Below are 22,949 nucleotides of genomic sequence, written 5' to 3'. Positions count from 1 at the left end.
AAAAATATATACTGATCTCTGTATATTTGCAGAACACTAAGACAACAGATATCTAAGCAACAATTTAGCTCTGTAATACAGAATAATACAGAAAAATATACTCAGCTCTATATATTTGCAGATAGTCTTGTAAGGCTGTTCCACTTTAAATGCAGACTGCTGCTATTAACAGTTCAAATTAAGGGAACCTTGAGTTAACAACACACAAGCAATAGAAACCACAATGAGGGGGTGGGAAGAAAGTTTCAACAGAGATGTGAGGAATCAGAGTGCAAATTATAAAACCCAAAAAATATATACTGATGTCTGTATATTTGCAGAACACTAAGACAACAGATATCTAAGCGAAAATTTAGCTCTATAATACAGAATAATACAGAAAAATATACTCAGCTCTATATATTTGCAGATAGTCTTGTAAGGCTGTTCCACTTTAAATGCAGACTGCTGCAGACTAAGATGCTAGGGACGCTGTCCCAACCAGCAAGAATGAAGGCGAGATAGACAACTTGACATTAAGAAGTTATGTACCTACCATAACGTTCCGTGTTAGTTGTCTTCTTCTCGCCTTCTTTCTTGCGTCCCACAATCCATCCCCCTAGCCTGGACAGACCAAGAAGAGTCCCTTTTTTAGGCCTTCTTCCTCTGGCTAATTCTTATCTGGATTACGTCCTTCCTCTGTTTTACTACTGTAGGTAAACCTTGTAGTTTGGACAGGTGTCCTTGAAATTTTTCTATGGTGTTAGCTCTGCCAAACGAGATCTGGGTATCTAGCGCCAAGCATTGTGGGATATGGGGAGGCCTCGAGCCAGTAAATAGCTCTCGAGCTTTAGTAGCTGGCCGAGTCGGAGCCGAGGATCGGCTCTGAACCCAACCAGCAAGAAAGAAGGCGAGAAGAAGACAACTAACATGAAACATTATGGTAGGTACATAACTTCTTCTTCTTTCCTTTCCAAATCCTGAGAAGGCGCAGTTCTACTTCAGAACAAATGGCTTTTACATATACTGGTGAGAAAGATTATAGTCGCAGGTTACAGAATAGAATGTGAATTTCAGCCTTTCAGCAAATGATAGAGCAAACAGTCTTGGCTGGGCTTTTAAAGTACATTGCTGCTGTGATGAATACCCTTGAGTAACAGGTGAAAGGTGTTTATTTCACTCTGTATGTCTACAGTCTCAAAGATGGATGACCCCCGGAGATCCATCGAACTGTCCAAAATTAACAAGTTTAAAAAGATAAACTTCATTAAAGAGAGAGGCAATTAGGAACATGTTTTTGGAAATGTAATGAGTTGGCAGATTTTAAAAATTCCCTTTGATTTGCACCTTACTAAGTTGCCTTTCCATTCTCTTTTCCACCTTTCTCTGATTTATTTTTATAGTTATCATGCAATATTTTGTACATTATACTAATTTTTCCTTTTTGTACCATTAACTTCTGTTCTGGACTTCTACCAGAACTGTTGTTTCACGTAACACTCCTTAGCCATTTCTCTTTGCCTATACAATGTTATCACTCCCACATAGAGCAAGCAGACACTAACCTGCAGTCCAGACATCTGCTTTACCTCATCTCACGTTCTTTCTCCTTCTGGTCTTTTGCTCCCAGTACTTTGCTTCATTTGCTAATTTTCCTCCAGTAAGTTCCAGACCCCCTTTCTATTTTCTGTACACCTACTTATATTTATCCCTATTGGTAAAATTGACTTTCTCCATTCCCACACTGGCTTAGTTTTTAGAAAACTTTTTGATACTTTATGAATACAGTGTTCTGTATGGTGGTTGTTACTTTGCTTAAGGGCTTGCATCCAAATCTTAGTCCCTTTTTATCTCTCGGACTCCCTTCTCCTTTTCATCTTTTTCCACTTTGAATTATAACCTTCTGCTCGAGTTATGTATATGAGCCTCAACTATGTAGCTATAAGGTACTCCCCCTCAAATCAGGTAACCCTACACCACCTTGTTCTTTATGGAGAATCAACTTATCTAATCATTGCTGTCTTCCTTTCTCCAACTTAATTATTGCTCTCTTCCTTTTTCAGATTCCTTCACCCCATTATTAATCATCCACAACTTCTCTGGTTGTAAAAGCAGTACCAATTTGCTTACAAGATTAAAGGAACTAAGCACATTTTCACTACTTGTATCTTACCATCCATATACTTAATTAAGAGCTTCCAGCTTCCCAGTTTTTTTGTTATATTTTATTTAGTCTCTTCCCACATATCCTTAGCTGCTATAACAGAATCCTTTTTAATCCTCATAAGTAGGGATATTGTGGGACAGAGTCATGTATGGGTACATGGATTACTGCTGTAGCTCTCGTTTTTTTACTAAGATTTGAAAGGCATTGATATCAACATCAAGTCCATTTTTTCCATTTTGTACATGGAGTCCAGATGTCACATCAACAGTGATCGTCAACTACAACCAGTGTTCCGCTACACCAAAATGTCTTATTTTTTTTTAGATTTATCGAGTACAAAATAATGTCTGCAAAAAAGCTAACTTTGATTACTTTACTAGTTTTATCCTTGAGTGTGTGAATTCCTTATTTTCTTTGCTTATGGCTCTAAATATAAAGCAAATAAACTAGAAGGACACCCCTGCAAAGTTCCTGTGTTCAAAATCAGCTTGTCAGAAAGGAACCCTACCACCTTAATTCTTGCCTCCGAGTCTCCATCTGGCCTCCTTATTAAACCTGTTGTTCTGTCAGAAAATGAAAAAACTACCATTGCCCTACTTCTAAAATCTAAGCTGACTCTATTAGATGTTTTCTGTATGCCAGAAACCACTAAAAGTAGTGGCATTTTCTTACACTTGCTTCCATCTGGATCATCATTGCTGTTTTAATGTCAGATGTTTGCTCCTCCTCCACAAAACAACATTGATCCATATCTAGCAATTTTGGCAACACCTTTGCCATTCACTTCGCTAGTATAAACATAAACACTTTATAACCATGGTTTAAAGTAAAAATGGGTTTACATGAAGCCAGGTCTGAAGGGTCTTTACATTCCATAATGTGTACACTATGCACATCCCCTTGTGCCATTTCATGTGTGTGTATATAGGTTCATAGGTGGGTACTAGGCTATCAGCCCAAGGGCCTAAGTAAGCCTAGCCAACAAGGTTCCCTGGCTTACGCCTCTCAAGAAAGTTATTTTCCTCTGCCCTTGTCGAGCAGAGCCACAGAAGTGATCCCCGGGATGTATTTCCTATTTCCCATCCACTTATCAAGATTTTTCTTGGAGTACTAATGACGAACTTTGCTTGACATAGATGGGTAGCTTGTTCCAGAGTGTGGGAAGTCCCTGGGACAGGAATGTATTCCTACAGCATGTCTTGTTTATTGTGGTGACAAGGTTTAGGTCCCTAGAGCATGTAGCTTGGAGGGATTGGGATTTCTTTAGGTGTAGCATGTCCAACAGCTCTGGTTTTGACATAGCTTTATATGTTAGGCAGAGATTACCTCAGAGTAGGCGATATGCTATGTAGTAAAGCTGGAGTTTTTTGAGACGGTCAGTTTAGGGCATTGTTTGAGGCCAGTAATCCTCTTTGTGAGATACTTCTGTGGCCTTTCCAGCTGCTGCAGATGTCTTGTGAGGTACATTCCAAAAGGGCCATTGTACTCTATAATGGGTCTAATGAGTGTCGAGTAGAGGGGAACAATGACCTCTTTTTTCCTAGATGAGAACCCTTTTGTGATAAGGTGTGTCACATAGATGGATTTCCTGACTATGTGGCAATGTGATTATCAATGGAGAGACTACTGTCCACCTGGGTCCCCAGGTCTCTTATCTCACATTTGGCGTTAAGAAGACTGCCGCCTATGTGGTAGTTCATGGGTACAGAGTTTTTACCAAAGGGGATGACAATGCACTTTTTGGCATTGAGCTTGAGGCCATGGCTCTGACACCAGGCATCTGTATCAGTGAGGCCCTTCTGTAGGATGTCCACATCATTTGGGGACTCAGCTATGGCTCCTAGTTTGCAGTCATCTGCGAAATTGTTGGCCAAAGGCCTTCTGTGTTAGCCTGTACTTCAGAGAAGTTGATACCAAACAGGAGAGGTCCCAGGACTGAACCCTGTGGTACTGCACTCGTCACTGGTTTGAAGTCAGATTTGGAGTCTGCAACTTTTACAGTGTGGGTTCTGTCAGTGGGCCAATTGGCAACCCATCTTGTGATGTAGAGATTTATACCAAGTTTAGTGAGTTTAGCTATAATTCCAGAATGGGGGATGGTGTTGAAAGCATTGACAAGGTCAAGATAGGCTGTGTGAACCACCTTACCCTCGTATACAGCTTTGGTGACTGCCTCAAAGAAGTCGATCAGGTTCAGGATGCATGCTGTGCCTTTCACAAACCCGAACTGGGTGGGGACCAGAGATTGGAGGTTACCAATGTCTTTGTTTATGAGTTCCATGATGATATGTTCCATGGCCTTACAGACCAGGCTCATCAAGCTAATAGGGCGATAGTTCCCGGGATCATTGATGGCTCCCCCTTTGTGGAGTGGGATAACTGTTGCTGTGCACCATTCATTGTGCACAAGGCCTGATGTGAGACTATGATTGAACATGCTGCTTAGGTGAGGAGCCAGTTCGTGTAAAATGCACACTGGGATGTTGTCTGGTCCCATGGATGCTGTGTTTTTGGCTTTAGAGAGTGCAGCTTTTACCTGCATAGTTGTGATTACAGGGACTCTGCATTCTTCCTGTATAGATATGGGCCCTTGAGGGGGGTAAAGTTAGCACTGAACCTATCTGCCAGTATGTTTGCAATATCAGTTGGTTCTGTAATTTTCATGCTGTTGTGCTGTATCTCAGAACAGATCTGGGTGTTGCGATTGAGATTCTTGACATAGCTATAGAATGCTTTGTGGTTGTCCTTAGAATCAGTGGTGATTTTGTTTTCGTAGCTAGCTTTGGTGGATCTTATAAGGGGTCTCGGCTTCTTACGGAGACTGACTAGGGAACTCCTCCACTTGTGGTATTTTACTCTGTTTTGCAACAGTTTCTTCCTTCTGTTGTAGAGTTTATTTATGGCAGGGGACCACCAGATTGGCTTCCTTTTTTTGGAGGATAGCATCTTGGTTCTGTTTGCGATAGCAGAATCCATGTACTTGTGTAAGTGCTTATAGAGTGCATGTTTGTAGGATTCACCAGTCATAACTGTATTGTCCATCTGCATGGATGTCATGAAGTTCACCACATCTGTCTTAAGAAGCATGAAGTTGACTTTGGAGAAATGTTTTACCTTGATTTCCTTAATGGGGGGTGGGGGTGGTATGTGGATATCTAGGGTGATTAGCTTATGGTCGGATCTGACCAACGAGGAGTTGACTTCAGGTGTGGAACACCGGTCACTCATGTTGGTAATGACTAGGTCTAGGATATTGTTGCCCCTGGTGGGGATGTGGATAAGTTGATCCAGTGCATTGGAATTTATGAATTCCAGAGGACTTGGTACATGAGTAGTTTTCCCAGTTAATATGGGGTGGTTGAAATCTCCCATTATAAGGGTGTTTGGTTGAACCCTAATATTTTCCAGTATATATATAGATATATATATATATATATATATATATATATATATATATACACACACACACACATATATATATATATATATATATATATATATATATATATGTACATGTACAGCTGTATATATGTATATGTACAAAGATAGATATATGGAATTCATTCATAATCTAGAATGGGTGAAATGCGGCATTACATTGACCAAAAAAGGTTGAAACTAACAATGCTGAACACCTCAGCACATGTTTTATGCAAGGGAGCAAACCCCCACAAGTCCCCCAACCCCACTACTAATTATATTTACCATCTCCAATATCATGCTACAGTGGGGAAGGGGGAGTCACCAGTCTCCATGTACATTGATCTCATTGGTATTTGATTTTCAAACTTTTTTGGTCGATGCAATGCTATTCAGTGTTTTCCCTTCAGAAGACCAAAAGTTCAAAAGATTGAAAATCAATATATCTGCAACTCAAAATATTAAACTTGGAATTTGCACTTTCTCCAGTATTGTGCAGTCTTGGAGATGGTATACATATAATTAGCAGGGGGTGTGGGGGGAGTAGCCCCCCACATGAGGGGTGCAGGGGGTTTTGCCCCTCCATTGAAAATTTTTTCAAAATTTTGAGTTTTAGATATTTTCATTTTCAGTCTTTGAACTTTCAATCTTCTGACATAGACCCATGAATAAAAAAAAAAAAAAATATATATATATATATATATATATATATATATATATATATATATATAGTTCCCATTTAAATTGTTGAATGCACAGAACGTCGACTCGCAGAATACAGAGTCGACAACATCGAAATTTTAAAAGAGCGAAGTCCTGGAACGGCGAATTTCGCCTGTGGGAAACTAATCACTTCACCACCACTGACGAAAAAATACTAAACAAATTAAACCCACTGAAGTGGGGGGGCTTCACACCCCACCCCACCCCTACTTAAATATACCAACTCCAAGATCGGGCTACAGTGGAGAAAAGGGCAAAGGTCGTCAGTGGTGGCCAAGTGGTTAGTTTCCCGGAGGCGAAATTCATCATTCCGGGAGTGCGCTCTTTTAAACTTTTGATATTGTCGACTTGCAAAACAGCAGTTGATGTTCTTTGCATTCAAAACTTTCAAGGGGAACCGTAATATATATATGAGTCTAGGACATTTCACCGAAAGCACAATTCACCGAAAGTCAAATTAGTGTGCCCTTTTCACTAAAAGCTCAATTCACCGAAAACTCAATTCACCGAAATACATTTCACCAAAAGTTGTATATGGCCTTGTCCCCACTGTAGTGTGACCCTGGAGTTAGTATATATAGTAGGGGGATGTGGGGGGCGTATCCCCCCACATATTTGAAGTGTATATCATGTTTGAAAAAGAGTAATATATTGCAGTTGCAAGTATCCAGTTATATAGTTCAAAGCATTTAAATTATGTGGGGGGCTACACCCCCCAAACCCCATGATGTGGGGGGGGGGCCCACACCCCCCTTACTATATATACTAACTCCAGGGTCACACTACAGTGGGGACAAGGCCATATACAACTTTCGGTGAAATGTGTTTCGGTGACTGAGCTTTCAGTGAAAAGTGCACACTAATTTGACTTTCGGTGAATTGTGCTTTCGATGAAATGTCCTAGACCCATATATATATATATATATATATATATATATATATATATATATATATATATATATAACTATATATATAACTTCTGACTATTCAGCCAAAAATTTAAAAAATTAAATAAAGGAGAAACAGTAGCCCACAATGATTTCTTAAGCTTTCGTTCCTTTTAATTGGTATCGGAACTTCTTCAGAATGGATCAAATGTCAAGGGAATAAAGTATAGCATAGCAATACATAACTCATGAATATTAAAATACAAGAACTATCCAGTAGTAAATAACAACAAACATTTCAATGATGCATATGCAATAGCGTGCTACTGAATAAAGAATGTCATGTTAAAAGACTGTCATAGGAACACAAAATCCACTATATATATATATATATATATATATATATATGTACAAAAATCTAAAGTATATACATGTATATACACATATAAAAGCAAACAGTCACACTAAAAGCCAAGGGACACCATCCCACCCATAGGTTCGTTCATTGGAACCACTTCAAGGCACATTTTAGGTTGAGAGACTCATTTAAACCTGGAAAAAATTCTGCTTTTAATCGCAGTTGCCACTTTAATTCCTGTAACTGCAATTTACAGTCGGAATCCCCAAAGAAAAGTTTAATTTGTTCCAATGTGAAGAACTTAAAAGACCCAAAATGTTTACACAAGGCACTGTGTTTACTGAGGGCATTCATGTGGTCATTGTTCCTTATGGCACCATAATGTTCCTTTATTCTGTCACTCAACCTACGGACAGTTTTACCTATGTAAAAACTTGAACAAGTTGAACAGACCGCACAGTATACCACCATGCTAGAGTTACAGTCAAACACATCTTTAAATGACACTCTGACATTACAGTGTGTAAAAGTGTATGATTCACCTTCAAGAATGTATTTACAGCATACACATTTCCCACATGTATGCATTCCATTGGGTTTTGAAACGTTGATAACAGGAGCTAACTGAAACTGATTATCCCTATTTTCAAAGAATGTTTTCAGGGTTTTGGTTCTCTTAAATGAAAACATAGGTTCAGAACCTAAAATAATTCTAATGTTCGGGTCACATAATAAAATTTTCCAGTTATTCAGCAAAACAAGCCTAATCAAAGTTAAAGGGTATTTCTTTTGTGTGAGTAAAAGGGAGAGAAAATAACATTCTTTTTCAAAAAACATATTATTATTGGTTAGTCTGGACACTAATGTATTGACTCCTCAGTACATTTCTCTTCATGAAAAATGGGTGGAAACTATCAAACTGAAGGTAATTGTTTCTGAAAGTAATTTTCCTGTGGATGGATGATTCAAAACAATTAACTCTGTCAGTAGAAATATTTGTGTCCAAAAAGGACACTACATCACTGCGATTACCAATAACAAACTTTAAAAAAACAATACTCTCTCTGATAAGTTATCCACAAACATATTCAGTTGGTCCACACTCCCCTCCCATAGAAAAAAATGCCATCTATAAACCTTTTATAGTATTTCATAAGGAAAAAAACCAGGCAAATGTACCAGAGTGTCCATCTCCCACTCTGTTAGGACCAGATTTGCAAATGAAGGGGCCATCTTATTTCCCATGGCCACACCTTTGACCTGGTGATAGATGTTACCATTGAAGTGGAAAAAGTTATTATCCAAAACAAGGGAAATTAATGTAGCCAAGGTATCAATTTGTTTTATGGGAAATTTAACATATTTACGCAAGTAATGTTTGACATATTCAACACCATCCTCATGGGGAATACTGGTGTACAAGGCTACAACATCCAGTGTAACAAGAATGCAGTTAGATAAAGCAACATCAGTAGAAAATAATGTGTTTAAAAAGTTCCAAGAGAATTTTATGTAATGGGGTGTTGCTTGAACTAAGGGGTTCAGGACGAAGTCAATATACTGAGCAATGTTCTCAGTTTTAGTTCTCTTATTAGAGATGATAAGTCTGAAAGGGGGATTTGAAGAATTCTTATGAATTTTAGGGATGCCAAACAATTTTCCTAAACAAGAATTTGGAGACCACATAAAAATAAATTCTTCCTCCGTAATGTAATGTTCATCCCGTAATGGCTTCAGTACTCTCTCTACATTATCAAAATGTGAGTTGACTGTTGTCAAGGACACCTTTTCATAAAGGTCGTCATTCATTAATTCTTCTTGAATTTTGTTGACATATGCACATTGGTCCGTTACCACAACTCCTGTCCCTTTATCGGCCTTCATCACTCTTAATGAGACATCATTAGACAATTCCAATAAGGCTTTCTTTTCGTTAACTGTTAAGTTGTAACATTTCTGTTTGGATTTAACATTTAATGTATTTCTAACATCCTCTTCACATACTCTCAAAAAAGTAGATTAAGTATTATTGAGAGGTGGGTTAACAAGACTTTTTTTCTTTGGTGTTGCATTATACCAATACGAACAGCTGTTTTGTGAATTATTAGTAGTATGTGAATTTTGTGTACTCTGTGTGTTATCAACTTCATTATCAGCTTCAAAAAACAGTTTGAGATTCAACTTCCTAATGTATAACCTCAGATTAAGTAACACGTTAGATAAATTCACCCTCTGTGAGGGAATGAATGTGAACCCCTTCTTAAGGACATTTAAATGTTCAATAGATAAAGACTTGTTAGAAAAATTAAACACAGACATCAAATCAGTATTGTTAGAAGACACACTATTAGTGTTTTCACAATTAGAGGTACCCTGTCTGATCAAAATATCATACATCAACATTTGAGACTTATCAGCAGAAAAGTCAATGGAAACCTGTGGGTATGACTTGTGAGGAGGATCTATGCCAATGATCACCATAGTATGGCCATCAATATCTGTATTAATAATAAGAGTTGATTCAATAGAACCACCCCAGCTTTAGAATGTATGCATTCAAAATGGGAACTTTCAGACAGATCTACCTGCAACTGAACCTTGTTACCATGTGTCTTGGAGGAAGCTGGGAAAACCTTGACCCTTTCACTTTCCCTTTTCCTCTTACTGTAGAAGGGACCTCTTGAGTAAAATGATCCCTGTTTTCCCTGACCGGTGTAGATCTCTGATCTAAAAAAGAAGATGGAGTTGGCAGATTGTTGCAGTTAGATTTGGGACTGATGGTGGCATTCTCATTAGTGGAAGTGGTGGTATGAACTGAGGTAGTGGCTTGCATAGGAGAATTCACCTGAGTGACAGTAGACATAGTTCTACTAAGTGGCTGGGAAACCAATAGAGGTTGAATATTAGGAGAGGAAAATTCAGAGTTGGGCATCAAAAAGGAGCTGCTCCTCCTCCTGTTTACAAGGTTTTCCTTGAGATGGCTGTTGTCAACAGAGTGTGAAGGATTACTATCAGCTCTAAAGGCTACCCTATTACCAGAAGTGGACTCCCTGTCATAATATCCAAAGGATGTGGTATCCCTGTTAGAATTAACAAAGGATGTGGTAAAACGGTTGGCCCCATTACTAGGAGAAGTGGTATAGTGGTTTGTCTCATACAATCCAAATGGTTTTGATTGTGTATTTCTGTAATGATCAAAACGACCTTTATCTCTGACATTGTTTGCCGAGTAATACCTCCCATACATGTTAGGGACTGCCCTTCTCCTGTAATAGTAATTAGGTCTGTAATTACTATAGTTTTGCAACTGCCTATAGTTTTGCTCTTAAGCATGACTGCCATAAAAAGCAGATCCAATGGGGTACGCTTTACCCGATTGGTATTGAAATTGGTCTCTTTTTAGTTTATCTCTTTTCCTATTTAACAAGGTAGCAGTATATCTAGTGATCTTGGGGACGATAGCGTCATATAAGGGTTTGTAAATACAAAATTACGGGTGATTATAAATGCTGTCATTAAGAGAAGAAATATCCAAACTAATCTGTTTTAACTGTTCACTATTGTCATTGATAATAACCTGAAGGGCTTTTTACCCTGCCTCATTATAAACCTTACTCAATTCTGAATGCAACTTTGAATCTTTCTTCATTATATTAGGAAAATTGCTGATACGTAAACCCTTTGGAACAATACCTAATTGTAGGCATGTTTCCAAAAGTTGTATGTCTAATTCCAACCCTTTAAAAGACACAAACTTTCTTTCCAGTTTCATAATAAGGGGTTTACAATCACCAGACACAATATTTCTAGAGTAAGGTACAAACAACAAGTGTCGATTAGATAATTCAGCATCATCTAACAAAAAAGAGGGTAACTCCAGAACTTTGATTTAATAAACCCATTAGTTTTGAGGTAGCATGAGAATTGCTAGGTTGACTTACTGGGTGTGATGTGTGACTCCGATTATGAAGTGAGTTAGGGTGGACTGGGGCCATAACATTTTGAGTGTTCCAATTCTCATTTCTAAAGCTACCTAAAGACTCCCTAGAATCGGTACCTTGAACAGCTTGGCTGACTTGGTTTTGATGTATCACATTAATTCTGCTTGTAGGAGCATTGGCTCTTCTAAAGTAACATTGGTTTTAGTAAGCAGGATTAAACCAGTTATTAAATTGCCTTTGTGGTTGACAGTTATTAATGTTAGAAGTATCGGTAGTAGTCAGAATCTGCTCATTTGAAGACCTGTTTAAAGGACCACCTGCAAAGGAAACTGTTGGATTAATTACATTACAGTAAATGCTATTAGGTACAATAACTCCATTCCTCATATCTGTATTAATATGTTGATCATCATTATTAATAATAGTTAGAGAAGAGATGCTCCCTTCATTTAAAACAAAACTATGCCTTGGATTTGACAAGCAACCTGCAGTCTGTGAAACACCACAACCATTAGTCTGTGAAGGGAACATATCACACAATGTGGAAACCTGCTTTGGCTTAGAAAAATGAGCATATGTCACTTCCTTTCTGTCTATATACTTTCTGACAATCCACATCATTATCAGTTGACCACCTTTCCCTGTAAAAATCGTGATCCACAGAATTCAAAACATTAGTGTGACTTCTAACATCATCCAAAATAGTAATTGAACTGTCAATCACAGGAATGGAGGGAGCACCATCCCTGTCAACGGTTCTAACATTTGCCATGCCGCCTGATTCAACAGAACTGTTAATAAAACCGTTAATAATGCGATCATTGACTGTATACACATCTCCTGCTTTAGTGCAAACATCTAAATTGGCAGTAAAACTCATTCTCCTGTCCATAGCTTCGCTATTCCCAACCAAGCCATTTCCTGTATCAAAAGCACTCAACCTAGGATTAATACAAAGGTTAAGGGGGCTAACTGAATCATTTGTGTTGATTGAGCGGTTAGGCGGGAAAACAACAATGCCACTAGTACAATCGTTATTATCAGTGTTAAACAGCCTGACACTTTCAAACGGCAATTTATTAACTTTTTTCTTTATTTGACATTTATCAGTAACATGCGATGTTAAACAAGCCGTTTCTCCATTACTGTGATAATCTGACACAGCCGTTACTATAGAACGTCTTTCCTGTGTTAATTCAGCATCACTCGAGTTTGATGCATAGACATCCACATTAACAACAAAATAATTAATGCCATCAGTGTTCAAAGCAGCATCCGGAACACCAGAATTATTAAAAACAACATTATCATGGCTGGACAACATATTTGACTCACCAGTAGATTTGCAAGCTGGCTCGATCACACTGCGAACAGCCATAACTTCTTTAGCCTTGTAAATACTTCCAGAGTTAGCCCTCATGCCAAGCGAAGTTCAGGTCTACCAGTACTGTTGAGACACCAGTCTTTATCAACTGCCATAAAGGCAGTCATTATTTTGGTAAAACTAGGCTCAGAACCAGCCGTTAAGGAAGTTAAAGGAAAACGACCTTTACGAGTGTGCTCAGAATCATCCGGTTACCAACTCACGTCAGTATTTAATGTAGTGCTCTGAAAAGGTTCTGAAAGAGCCATTAGTTGAGAATTTTTACTGTTTAATACCACAGGACTTATCGAGTTAGAGGTACATATGCTAGCTTCAGCAGAATTAAGTATATTGGACTTACCCTGCTTATTAGGAAGCTGCAAACACTGTGTTAATAAACCCTGTGTCTCTTCGTTTTTATTTTCAGGTGCTTTCAAGTGATCATTCAAAGACTCTGGTGTGGTGTAAGTGGATAAATTCAGCAAATCCACTTGGGATTGATCTTCGGAAAATGAGCAGTTGGCACCAGTTTCATCACTTTGGTTTTCTGCTTCTAACATCATATTAGCAATATTATTTTCATTAATGTTTTCCTTAATAAAACCAGTTTCATTGTGAAGAATGAAGATAGGAGTATCTTGAGCTTGCCCTTGACCATTTGCCACTATATGTAGGCTAGTGCAGCCATCGTTAACTGTGGGTTTAGGATCCATAAAAACTTCTTTGGAAGAAATACTTCTGCTTACTAAAACCAATGTTACTTTAGAAGAAAATATAATAAATGCATTTATAACTTCTGACTATTCAGCCAAAAATTAAAAAAAATAAAATAAAGTCGAAACAGTAGCCCACAGTGATTTCTTAAGCTTTCGTTCCTTTTAATTGTATCGGAACTTCTTCAGAATGGATCAGATGTCAAGGGACTAAAGTATAACATAGCAATACATAACTCATGAATATTAAAATACAAGAACTATCCAGTAGTAAATAACAACAAACATTACAGTGATGCATATGCAATAGCGTGCTACTGAATAAAGAATGTCTTGTTTTATTTTTATGTGGTCTCCAAATCCTTGTTTAGGAAAATTGTTTGGCATCCCTAAAATTCATAAGAATTCTTCAAATCCCCCTTTCAGACTTATTGTCTCTAATAAGAGAACTAAAACTGAGAACATTGCTCAGTATATTGACTTCGTCCTGAACCCCTTAGTTCAAGCAACACCCAATTACATAAAATTCTCTTGGAACTTTTTAAACACATTATTTTCTGCTGATGTTGATTTATCTAACTGCATTCTTGTTACACTGGATGTTGTAGCCTTGTATACCAGTATTCCCCATGTGGATGGTGTTGAATATGTCAAACATTACTTGCGTAAATATGTTACATTTCCCAAAAAACAAGTTGATACCTTAGCTACGTTAATTTCCCTTGTTTTGGATAATAACTTTTTCCACTTCAATGGTAACATCTATCACCAGGTCAGAGGTGTGGCCATGGGAACTAAGATGGCCCCTGCATTTGCAAATTTGGTCCTAACAGAGTGGAAGACGGACCTGGTACATTTGCCTGTTATTTTACTTATGAAATACTATAAAAGGTTTATAGATGACATTTTTTTCTATGGGAGGGGAGTGTGGACCAACTGAATATGTTTGTGGATAACTTATCAGAGAGTATTGGGTTTTTTAAAGTTTGTTATTGGTAATCACGGTGATATAGTGTCCTTTTTGGACACAAATATTTCTATTGACAGAGTTAATAGTTGTTTTGAATCATCCAGCCACAGTAAAATTACCTTCAGGTTGACAGTTCCCACCCATTTTTCATGAAGAGAAATGTACTGAGGAGTCAAATCATTAGAGTGTCCAGACTAACCAGTAATAATATGGTTTTTGAAAAAGAATATGATTTTTCTCTCCCTTTTATTCACACAAAAGAAATACCCTTTAACTTTGATTAATTCTGTTAGAAGCCAAGTCACTGCAGATAGACTGACAAAATTTAAACCAATAATAACATACGGTTTTACTCCTACCCACAATACACACAAAGAATTGATGGATTCTTCACATACCCTTAGTTTTTCTTTACCAATGTGTAGGGATTTGAATGACCTTAGGCTTGTTTTGCTGAATAACTGGAAAATTTTATTATGTGACCCAAACATTAGAACTATTTTAGGTTCTGAACCTATGTTTTCATATAAGAGAACCAAAACCCTGAAAACGTTCTTTGAAAGTAGGGACAATCAGTTAGCTCCTGTTATCAACGTTTCAAAACCCAATGGAATGCATACATGTGGGAAATGTGTATGTTGTAAATACATTCTTGAAGGTGAATCATACACTTTTACACATTGTAATGTCAGAGTGTCATTTAAAGATGTGTTTGACTGTAACTCTAGCATGGTGGTATACTGTGCGGTCTGTTCAACTTGTTTAAGTTTTTACGTAGGTAAAACTTGTCCATAGGTTGAGTGACAACATAAAGGAACATTATTGTGCCATAAGGAACAATGACCACATGAATGCCCTCAGTAAACACAGTGCCTTGTGTACAGATTTTGGGTATTTTAAGTTCTTTATATTGGAACAAATTAAACTTTTCTTTGGGGATTCTGACTGTAAATTGCAGTTACAGGAATTAAAGTGGCAACTGCGATTAAAAGCAGAATTTTTTCCAGGTTTAAATGAGTCTCTCAACCTAAAATGTGCCTTGAAGTGGTTCCAATGAACGAACCTGGATGGTGTCCCTTGGCTTTTAGCGTGACTGTTTGCTTTTATATGTCTATATACATGTATATACTTTAGATTTTTGTACATATATCTATATCTATATATATATATATATATATATATATATATATATATATATATATATATATATATATATATATATATATATATATACTGTCACTACTATGCTCTTTTCCCCACTGTATTGTGATCCTGGAGTTAGTATATATAGTTGGGAGTGGGGGGCTACACCCCCCACCTAGTCTGATTTTATATGGTCCAGTTTATTATTTTGAAATTAAGTCTTATGGGTTTAAGTCAAGTGACTTCTCAGTCTTTTGAAATTTCAGTGTTATGGTCTCAGTGAAATGAGGTTTCTATCATATGATAGGTATCCATATATATATATATATATATATATATATATATATATATTACACACACACACACGTAAATTTCTCTCTGTAATTAATGTACATTTATTTCTCTATATATAATATACCTATTTATATTAATATAGGTATGTAAAACACACACAGGTGCAACCTTTTTTTTTGATTAAGTAGTAAATACCCTAGACCAGTGAATTTTGAAAACCATTTTTTTAGTTGTTGCTGTCAGTGGCACAAAGTGTATTGGCTGTGAATGTGACTGTTTGTTTGAAGATGAGCAGTACAGTACTGAGTCACCCCTGCTGCATCTCATCGGCACACAGAGATGCAAAAAAAAATAAAATAGTAATAATTATATAATAGCACATTGATGCTGTTGTAATTTTTGCATGTATTCATCAAGGGAGGAAGCAGTACTTTGATTACTCAGGATCACTTGACTCTGATATGATGTATTTTTGTAATGTTCAGTGTAGTACAAAATGCACTCATTGTTTTGTTTTTCATGTTGAAACTAAGCTGCTGAAGAGATTTACAAATGCCAGTGTGTTGTACTACAGTCATTCTCCAGAATGTTTGAAATGTGTCGTAGCACATTTGGAAATATCTGCAGTCTGCAGGGCACAGTACAAAATATATTGTGACATGAAAGACCTGTTTGTATTCAAACTGTCCTATGACAGGTCTTGAAGACTTGGGAAGAACGCGAGTGGTTCTTGTATGCAAGCGTATTTGTTGGTCAGGTAGTTTTCTTGCTGTGATTGGACAACAGATTTGAAGTTGTTTCTCTAACCTTTTAGCTGTACATGATGACTTCTTATAGTCAGACCAGACTGTTACTCAGTGTTATTTTGTTGCTAATGTACTGAGTAAATGGCATACTTTGAATGCATATAAACTGTAAGGGTCTGCTAAGAGATTTGCTTCTTGGTCTCAAACAAAAGTTGAGTTTTAATCTGTAGTGAAAGAGGAAGCTTTCACCCAAGTGTAGGTGGTACAGAAACTGGTGCTGGTAGATTTGAGAAAGTTCTGACTTGTTGGCTGCGACCAGTCAATTATAATGGCTTATGCTTTACAGCAATGTGCAGCCAAGAGTGATGAGAGCTCTTCAGTCACTGCCAGTTTTGTCTGTCCCAGTGGTGGCTCACATGCAGTGCATCGCATCGTATTACCTTTTTATTCATCATTAGTAGTCTAGTCCAGCATCACTGTACTTCTGCAAATCTTCCTTTGTCATGCAATAAGACTAAAACCTAGAAAGTATTTTCTTAGTTTTTTCTGTGTAGAAAAATAAATGAGCAAATAATTTTGAACTTTAGTTATTTTTAATGTGACATGCCTACCAGTGGAATGCTTTCTTTATCTATGTGGCCTTTTTTTTTCCAGGTTCATTTTGGATGATTCTGCTGTTTACCTATCTGACAAATGTGAAGCTGAGATAGTAGAACTGAGGAAAGGTAATTATTCTGTAGGTAGTGCTTTCTTGTAAAACTATTTGTATTGATTACTTGCAATAAAGACAAAGCTTTTTCCATAGTAGTTTGAATGTACCAGTTTGTGTTTAACAGAGAATCTGAAACTGTGGGGCCCTTAGCACTGAGTTGTTCTGTGGACCCCCTGTGTTATAAAATTCTTGATTTTTCTTGCTGCTGTGCTCAGCGCTTCCTGGCAGCATATGCTGTGATGTCTTGGGTGCTAGAAGGACATGCCTAACTCTATGTTTTCTAGTTATTTTCTACAGCTTGCATCATTTCAAACTAAGTGTTAATGCTCATCATAACAAGGAATGAAACATTTAAAACACCCAAATGTTCTTGTAGTTGTGAAGTCAAGAGGTGGGACCTACACCATCTCTTTCTGTCAGCCTGAGAAAAGAGCAGAAGTGTCACAGATACCATCACTGCATTCTGGCTAGCAGGAGGATAAAGACTAAAAAACTTGAATTCTGTCTAACATCTTGCAGGAAGACAATTCTGGAAGGCAATCAGAGCAAAAATTGGCAAGTGGGTCCATCTTGTGATCCAAGCCGTAAGTTGAAGCAGAAGGATGTGGTGAAATCGGGCACCATCTAAAGCCTCATTTGCTGAAACCTATTCATAAAGTAGCTTGTGCCATGTCACTGTCTGGGATCTCCCTGCCACCTAGCAGAGACTTGATTTCTTGCCAGTCACAATACAACAACACAAATGCCAACCAGGTGAGTGTTACTTTTTTTAACCACCTTTGACAGGAAGCCCCGGGTTCAGATACTGCCCCTCATACACTTGAGCATGCTTTCATTTTGGGTTGTGAATAGCATCCCCTTGAGTTCCCTTATGAAGGATACCTAGTTGAACTTGGACCCAAAGAGCATGCTTTTCTCTCTTTTCCCTAGTTTTTGCTACACATGTTAAAGTTGCTTCCTCTAACCCTCTCAACATCTTGTGGGCACACTGGTGTTTTAAGGAGGTTGGATGTTTAGGCACACTTTGACAGCCAATGGGATTTGTCCATGTTTAGCCCAATGCCAGTAGGGGCCACACATGAACCTGCTGCTGCTGAGGCAGTGCTGCTCAGCTTTAAGACTCTGATAGTGGAGTGGAGACCTGAGGTACCCTTGCTCTTGCTACATAAACAGGCATTGGGTGATATGTGAATGTACAGGAGACATGCATTTGCAGTGAGGTGATGCATGTCTGGCAGTGGACTGTAATGTTACCCTCACACCCATTCACTAACAGGGGAGGTGATTGTGTTGGCATGTTTCTACTGCTGCAGGTCATATCATTTTCTGGAGCTGGAAATAATGGAGCTCTTCCCAGTAAATGTCTTTTTTTAAACATCTTTATGAAATCTCAGTTTACATAATGACATATGTACACTTATATTAATAGAGTAGAAAACAAAACCGTGTCATCATTTTCGTTATTTTCATGCAGTATGTATATATGTTTTCTTTTTAACAGTTATCATTTATGCTAACATTACATATGTCGTAAACCTTACATTAAATCTTCCAGCAACAAACGAATAGGAAGACACAGAGACAGCGGATATATCCACTTCAAAACTTTTACTGCAGTGTAACAAAACACAAGCGCTTTCACCAAACAGGCATCATCAGGTGTATTACAAAAGCACTAACAAACACACCCCTGTGTATACATCAAATGTCACATGATACAAATTCAAATTTAAAACCACAAGTTTAAAGACACAACACATATAAAAGACATATAAATTTAATTTAAAAACATACATAAATAATACATACTAAAACTGTACTTTAAAACCAGTAACTACCTTCTTAGGGGTCTCTTCTTTAATTTAGGTACTAATGGAACTGATTCATTAAGTCCATGTCCTACATCAGCCCTAAACCTCACTATCCATGAAACACTGACACACCCCCAGGTACTCTTATAAAAGGAAATCCTCAGGATCACTCTTTCCATTAAGGAACTACGCTTCGATGGTGATTGTACTTCTGGTACTTTTTACTTCAATAAAGTACGACCTTCTAGAATCTGAACTTTGACTACGTTGATTTTTTGCCACCACGGCGAGCAGAGCTCCTTAGCTGAGCCACATTTACATTGTTTTGCCTGTTTTTTCTGTGTGTTTCATCTTTGATTTCTAGCTGCCACACTAGCGGTTCCTCTCACCAGGCGACCTGACCAGCCGGAACTACGACCTTTATACGAAGCCTTTCTAAAGGCATTACTCAGCCTTCAACCACAAGCACTCGGGTATGCACAGCCTTTCTCAAGGCTTTACCGGTAGCCCAGCTTCTTCACCGACATCCCACCATATCTTTATTAAGTCATCCATTTGTTCTTGGCTTCCCTAGGGTATTTTATTTGTGGACATTAGTATAGCCATAAGGAATTTGCAGTCATAGTTTAAAATTTAAGTAGGTCTAAATGAAGCAAGGTCTGAAGGGTCTTTACTCTCTTTGAGTAGTAGAGCTACCAAAGCTTTCTTCTAATGTGGTAGAACTCCCCCTTTTAAATGCTGTTAAACAATGCCTTCTAGATCTTTCCAGTTTTTTTTCATACTTCTAAAACATCCAGAGGAATATCTTCTGTTCCTGAAGACTTCCCTGTTGATTGATTATACATCACCATTTAGATCTCATCTCTTCCTGTCATAGCTATTAATTATTGAGCTTTATCTCCCACTTAACATAGCATAATTCAGTCTTCATAAATATTTTCATTTGTGCCTTATTTGGTTTCTGCATTCCTCTGCTTTATACAAGTTTTCCTAAAATGTTTAAAAGGTCTCCAGTATATGTTAAAGATCTCTGTTGAGTTTTCTTGTCATAGACATCTTAAGTTTGGCAACATCCCTTTCTAATTTCTGTTGTTTAAATCATAGTACTAAATGTTATTGTTCCCTGCAGTTGTTATCAAAAATGTTGTTTAACAGCAACCTCTTTAAACTCTTGCATATTATCCAAATACTACAATACTTTTCTTTTAGCACTCTGCAGTTGTTCATTATTTATTTTTTTATTTTACATTTGTTAACTGGGACAGTCCGACTGGACCAGGTCCATTTACAGCGGAGGCCCATGGAGAAAAGCTCCACATATATTAACAGAAATACTAGAATTTAATACATAGTAGTAAAAACTGATAATAACACATTATAACAGCAAAAATCTAGCTAGTAAGACAGAAATGTAAAACCGACAAGATACAACTCAGCAGTTGAACAGACTAAATACATTTAGCATTGAGAGTCATGACATACATCATGTTAAAATGAAGTACCTAAATTAAAGGGATAAAGAAAATATTGGAAGTAAGCAACTGTAGCATTTACATTAGGCAAGTAATAAGCCTTTCAGCTTTCCACAGAGCTGAAGCAGTGGTTATGGGTTATGCATGGGCAAAGCCAGGTGCTTATGAGATGTGATTTTAGAGTTTTTGAAGTGTGAGGTGGTGGGGATAGAGGTCAGTGATGGGGGGAGGTTGTTCCAGTTTTTAGCAACAGTGTGGGAGAATAGTGCTTTTCCAGCAGTGTTGTTAGCTCTAGAGATGCATAGAAGTGATTTGTCACTAAAACTGTGTGCAATTTCTTGCATAGTAGGCAAGTAATTGACTTAGTGATGGGGTTTTATCAGGATACTTCAGAATGTTATAGGCAATAACCAGTTGGTGGTAATTTAGTAGTTGAGGAAATTCTAACCATTTTAAGTCCCTTAGAACTAGACGGTGATGGTCTCTGAAGGTGGCGTTGTTAGCAAAGTTGGCAATATTATTATAGCATGGCTCAAGTTTGTCAAGGTCAAGTTTTCTGATTTAGGTAAGAATTGGTGCTGTATACATTAGTGTGGACAAAAGGTGAGTTTGGGCTAGGGTGATCCATGCTTGATCCAAGAGGAAGTTTTTGTGTCTATATAATGAGCCCATTTTTTGTGAACCTTTCTGATGGTTTGAGAGATATGGATATCAAAGAGAAGGTTTTTGTCAATCTCACCACTGAAGAGTTTGGTATGAGCAGAAGGAGAAATGATAGTACCATTTTTGGAAGGAACAGAAAAGGAAAGAGGAGCAGACTTTGATTTGTTGGGGGTAAATAAAAGCAATTTAGTTTTATTAGGCTTAAGGATGAGTTGGATATTTGTGATCCAACTTTCCACAGAGCTAAAAGATTCTGGAGTCTGTTGTTGGAGAATGAAAAGAGAAGGGGCTGAACAGATTAAAGTCGAATCGTCCGCATACTGTATGAATGTGGCATGCTGGGTGGAGGTATGTAGATTGTTAGTGTACATCGAAAAGAGAAGTGGGCCCAGTACTGAGTCTTGTGGTATGCCTATGAAGGTTGAAAGTAGAGGAGATAGTGCCCCTTGCCATTGGACAGCTTGTTGCCTATCAGCTAGATAGTTTCTACAGTACTCCTTTGTCAACTCCTCAAAATAATTCCTGCTATTTCTTTTCCATCTCTCTCTTTTTTCTGTTATGTTTTTAAACTCTATTTTCATCTTATCCCACTTATCTGCTGTCTCTTCTGAAAAACAAATCTATCTTCCATAACAATTCCTAAATCATTTCCACTACCTATTCCTTAAATTCCTCTCCTTTTAAAAGGTAAGTAAGAAAGTGCCAGTGTGTCATTCTTACTGCATATTTATCTCAGTTTTTTTGTGAATGATATCAAATAGTTACTGAATGTCTCAAAGCTTTCAATGAAATACACATGCTCCCATGAGCTATAATTTCTGTTGAGGCTAGCCCAATTATTGTACCTTGAAGAATAATATATACATTTTGTCCGAGTTCCTAATATTTTTCCTTCTTTTATCACTGTTGGAGCCCCTCTAGCAATCTGTATTATTACTCTCCTTCTCTGTTGTCCATGTTATTCTTTGGAATGTCCACCCTGAAATCCATTTTTGTCTATTTACATGCTTATTTCCTGTCCTTTCATGTCTCCTGTAACATTGGTATTTGTACACAGTATTGACCTAGTACTCCCTGCTTTTTGTGTCTACATGTAAGTTCATGTACATCCCTTGATTATATAGACAGTACTAGCTCTTATGATAGAAATCTATTACTCCCGTCTGTTGTACCAGACGGTGCATTTCCAACACTAACTTGCATACACACACTAATGTCTGGGCGGCTGATCTCTTACACAGTTTCTTCTTCTGTTCTCCATTTCACCTTATGCCTCGCTTTCCAAGAATTTTTATCAGTGAAAACACTCAAAAAAACTAAACAGATTTTCAGAACTTGTCATCCTCTTTTAACATGCAACAATTGCACAAAACTATGTACATTGTTAAAAAATTAAAGTTGCCCATTCTAAAATGCATATTAAAGCCGGAGTTTCCTCTGGCAGTCATTGCTGTCTGCTCTTTTCTTATCTCTCTTCCACTCCCAGATGTGGAAAACAGCTTGCATGCTTTCAAGAAGCATCATCTTTCAGCCTTAAGAAAAAGTGCACTATGTACTTTTAAATAAATAAAGTATGCATTGTTGTAT

The 22,949-nt window shown here is 37.6% G+C and overlaps 1 protein-coding gene across 1 annotated transcript in view; it reads left to right on the top strand.

Moving 5' to 3' along the window:
- ATG2A (autophagy related 2A) overlaps nucleotides 1-22,949 on the top strand; it is a 2,853,001-nt gene that overhangs the window by 1,923,168 nt on the left and 906,884 nt on the right. The window contains exon 26 of the mRNA XM_044075772.1: nucleotides 17,359-17,429. Within this exon, the coding sequence (XP_043931707.1) occupies nucleotides 17,359-17,429 (71 nt within the window). The remainder of the gene's footprint in view (nucleotides 1-17,358; nucleotides 17,430-22,949) is intronic.

Source organism: Protopterus annectens, chromosome 6.part1, assembly GCF_019279795.1.
Source record: "Protopterus annectens isolate FY-2018-M chromosome 6.part1, PAN1.0, whole genome shotgun sequence".
Lineage (NCBI taxonomy): Eukaryota > Metazoa > Chordata > Ceratodontiformes > Protopteridae > Protopterus > Protopterus annectens.
The sequence above is the reverse complement of the archived record's forward strand: the minus strand, read 5'-3'. Positions and strand labels throughout refer to the sequence as shown.